Source organism: Sciurus carolinensis, chromosome 5, assembly GCF_902686445.1.
Source record: "Sciurus carolinensis chromosome 5, mSciCar1.2, whole genome shotgun sequence".
Taxonomy (NCBI): Eukaryota; Metazoa; Chordata; class Mammalia; order Rodentia; family Sciuridae; genus Sciurus; species Sciurus carolinensis.
The window spans coordinates 132245504-132249642 of record NC_062217.1 but is presented as its reverse complement, the minus strand read 5'-3'; the positions used below and the strand labels follow the sequence as shown (position 1 = coordinate 132249642).

General features: G+C 50.6%; 1 protein-coding gene across 1 annotated transcript; it reads right to left on the bottom strand.

The window, feature by feature from the left end:
• Window positions 1–1390: 1390 nt before the first annotated feature.
• On the bottom strand, window positions 1391–3090 carry LOC124985754 (sperm motility kinase 4A-like). Its single transcript, XM_047554379.1, has 2 exons — window positions 1777–3090; window positions 1391–1705 (listed from the first exon to the last, which is right to left on the bottom strand). Exons 1-2 carry the CDS (start codon window positions 3088–3090, stop codon window positions 1391–1393), a joined length of 1629 nt encoding a protein of 542 aa, XP_047410335.1.
• Window positions 3091–4139: the final 1049 nt, after the last annotated feature.

Below are 4139 nucleotides of genomic sequence, written 5' to 3'. Positions count from 1 at the left end.
CCCCTCTCCATAACCCTAAACCTAACCCTAACACTAACCCCTCCCACCCCAAATTATGTGTCATCATCTGCTTATCAGAGAGATCATTTGTCCTTTGGTTTTTTGTGATTGGCTTATCTCACTTAGCATGATATTCTCCAATTTCATCCATTTGCCTGTACATGCCATAATTTTATCATTCTTTTATGGCTGAATAATATTCCATTGTGTATATATACATATATATATGTATACATATATATACATATACATATATATACATATATATGTATATGTAAATGTATATATATGTGTGTGTGTGTATATATATATATATATATATATATATATCACAGTTTCTTTATCCATTCATCAATTGGAGGGCATCTAGGTTGGTTCGACAATCTGGCTATTGTGAATTGAGCAGCTATGAACATTGATGTGGCTGTATCTCTGTAATATGCTGATTTTAAGTCCTTTGGGTGTAGGCCAAGGAGTGGGATAGCTGGGTCAAATGGTGGTTCCATTCCAAGTTTTCTAAGGAATCTCCACACTGCTTTCCAGAGTGGCTGCACTAATTTGCAGCCCCACCAGCAATGTATGAGTGTACCATTTTCCCCACATTCTCGCCAACACCTGTTGTTGCTTGTATTCTTGATAATTGCGTTTCTTACTTTTTGTGTGCACTTCACTGTGTAAAATTCAGTGTCAACAGAAAAAAAGACACGAGTAATTCCACATGGCTGCACTATGCATTTGTGTGAGGAGTGTCCCTGAGATTTCTCATCTCCACTCCCGGAATCCCAAGTATTCTCTTTCCACCACCTTCAGCAGCAACCAGGAGAAGCTGTTGGGTGGGGAGGCTGCATGGCACATGGTGAGGCAACCAGTTACTGTTGCAGGCAGACCCACCCTGCACTGACCCAGTCCTCCTTTTCCTGCACATAGGATTGTGGAGATGAAACCACCGAACACTCTAAGGTCTCCAAGGTCTTGCCAGGGATGTCTCCTCCAACAGTTGCAACCCACCCTCCCCACACACTTCAGGTGGGGCCTGAGGAACAGGAAAAGAGTTCCTTCTGGTCACAGTGACCAGCTCAAAGTGAATTAAGTCTACCCTGGCTCAAGGGGAGCATCTCCATCTACACTCCGTCAAGAGTTGCAAGTCCCCATCTACATTGGCTTAAGGCAAGTGAGTCCCCATCTACCCTGGCTCAAGGTGAGCAAGTATATCCTGTGAGCAGTGGAGGGAACCATGGCAGTACAGGCCTTGGACAGGATAGCTGCTGGACTCCGGCCTTGCCCTGAGACCTCTCTCTTAAAAAAGAAACAAAACAACAAAAAACCCAACTATCTTTTTAAAATCTTTGAAACATCAATTTTATTATACAATTTGTAAAGAAAAAATAAATTAAAAAAATAAACTTCTCCCAAAGCATGGGAGAAACAGGACAAAGGGCAGGGCAGGGGAAGTGTCCCAAGGAAAAGTCTCTGAAGGTTTCCGCAGGGCAAAGTCTGTCCGATGGGTTTCACAGGTGGGGGCGCAGGGGTCTTTGGGTGGATGCAGAGGCGCGGCTCGGGAATCCGTGCAGAGAAGCCTGAACCAGTGGACACACCTCACTCGCTCGCACAGCATGAAGTCGGCATCGGCACAGCGCAGGCTCTCCTGGCTGTCCGTCGGTTCTGTCAGTCTGGACTGGGCATTTCCAGTGGAGCCACTCTCTTTCTGGACAGTGGCCCACGCAAGCAGGGGATGCAGCAGAGGTGGCTGAGGCATTTGGCGATCCTCCTCCTCACCCTCTTCCAACCCGGGCTGCTGTCCGGGGCTTGGCCAGTGGAGGGACCTTGGGAGGAGGAGCGGCTGGGCACAGGGTCATGCTGGGAGGTGAGGCTGGCAGTGGGTGTGTCCTCGTGGAGGAAGCAGAGAGGGAGGGCGGGCACGCTGGCACTTGCAGCAGCCTTGTGCTGGGGCTGCTTGGCCTCCCGGGGCTGCTGCTGCTCACAGGGCAAGGGAAGGGCAGGCTCACTGGGCAGCTTCTTGGGGCAGGGCTCCGCGGGGCCAGGGCGCTGCTCGGGCTTCACCTGGGGTGCCCAGGCCTCCCCCTGGCCTCTCTGACTCTCCAGGATGCGATAGGTCGCCATCGCGTGGTTGAATTTGCGACTCACCACAGACACCCAGGTGTGGTAGTGGTCGAAACCCAGGCGGACCATTTTTGCCAGAATTTCGGGATCGGGGAGTTTGGGGAGCGCCTCGCAAGCAGGACTGGCTGAAGCTTCCTCGCCCTGGGTCAGCCACGGGTGCCCCAATACCTGGTCGATGGTGGGCCTCTGCCTGGGGTTGATGGTGAGGATGTCCCGGATGAGGCGCTGGGCGTCCTCGGAGACGTGCTGGGGAATGTGGTAGGTGCCCCGCCTGATGAGCCTCTTCACCTTCCTGTCGGTGCTTGCCGCAAACGGGCATCTGCCTGTGAGCATAGCGTAGAGGAGGACCCCCAGGCTCCAGACGTCTGCCGGGGGGCCCTCGAATAACTTCTCACGGACGATTTCAGGGGCAACGTAGAAGAGAGTGCCCCAGAACCTGTTGAGCTTCCTCCCAGGCGTGAATCTGGTGCTCAGGCCAAAGTCTATGAGCTTGGCCCTGCCGCTGGCATCCACCACCACGTTGTCCGGCTTCAGGTCCAGGTGCACGATCCCGTTCCTGTGGCAGTGCTGCACGGCCCGCACGATCTGCCTGAACAGCGTGCGGGCCTCCTCCTCCTGCATGCCACCAGTTTCCGGGATGAGGTCCCAGAGCTCTCCCCCACCTGCGTGCTCCATGACCAGGTACATGTAGTCCTTGGTCTGGAAGACCTGGAAGAGGTGGATCACATTCGGGTGGTCCAAGCCCGCCATCATATCTGGTTCAGATAAGAAGCAGAAGTTCGAGACCCCTTTGGCCAAGACCTTCACCGCAACCTCTGTCCCAGTGAGGAGATGGCGGGCAAGTTTCACCTGGGCGAAACCCCCTGCCCTAATGTTCTTCAGGACCATGTAATGGTCCTCGAAGGCAGGCTCATACCAAGAGCTCTGCCCCCGCAGCTCTACACTACTCTGGCTACTCTCGCAGCTCATCCTAAACCGGAACCAGGATGCTAGCTACTAGCTAAAAAAAAAATAACAAACAAAAACAAAAAACAAAGAAAACCCCCAAATACAAAAGCAAAGAAAAATAAAAGGGGAAAAAAATAAACCAAATCAAAAAACCCCAAATCCAAAGACCACAACCACCAGCCACCAGCCACCAGCCACCAACCACCAACCACCACAAAACGCTCTAACTATCTGGGAGTCCGACAGGTCACCACCAAGAGCTTCCTGTACTTATGGACAAAAAAACCAGCTGAGGCCACTCTCTTATATACCCGCAGTTTGAGATTCCCTCACAATGGCTCCTTGTGATGTCAGAGCAAGAAATGACCCAGCCACACCTGGGCATAACCCCCAGGGGTCATCTCACTCTGGGGCCTCCAGGACCTTTCCCAGTTTCATAATAAGAATAAAAGAGGACTCTGGAAGGTTTTGTACTTTATTGGGTTATGGAGACTGATGTTTACTTGTTTAGAAATTAAAATTTGTAGGATACTTTAGTGGTCTTTTCATTTGAGACAGAAAATCTGTAATCACTTCGTGTCTTTGAAAGACCTCATCATATCTACACTCAAATTTTCCACTTCTTTACTGCCTGAACTGAGCAGCTTTCCTCCTCTGGGCCCTTGCCACATGGTGGACTACCTCACCTTGGGCAGAGCAATGGAGTTGACCATCTTGGAACTGAGACCTCTGGAACTGTCAGCCTCAACAAAGTGTTTTCTCCTCCACGTTGTTCCTGTTGGGTGTTTTGGTCACAGAGAGAAAAGAGCTAATAAAACTCAGCCATATATCACTGTGCCCAGTTTGACAAATGGACGTGTGTGTGTGAGTGTGTGTGTGAGTGTGTTTGTGTGTGTGTGTGTGTGTGCCCACGTGTGATTTTGGGAACTAAACCTTGTCTTTGCACTTGCTGGACATCCCTCTTAATGTGCACATCCCTTCCCTGAGGTTTGGGCTTCCTTGACTCACATACTCTCAATCCTGTTACACTAAGGCTGAACTTTAACAGGGATACATACATTCAAACCACA

Excerpts from the sequence above, each read along its gene's own strand:
- LOC124985754 (XM_047554379.1), bottom strand. The coding sequence starts at position 3,090 with ATGAGCTGCGAGAGTAGCCAGAGTAGTGTAGAGCTGCGGGGGCAGAGC. Across the intron at positions 1,706-1,776 it reads GCAGCCCGGGTTGGAAGAGG|AAAGAGAGTGGCTCCACTGG; the intron begins GTGAGGAGGAGG and ends GCCACTGTCCAG.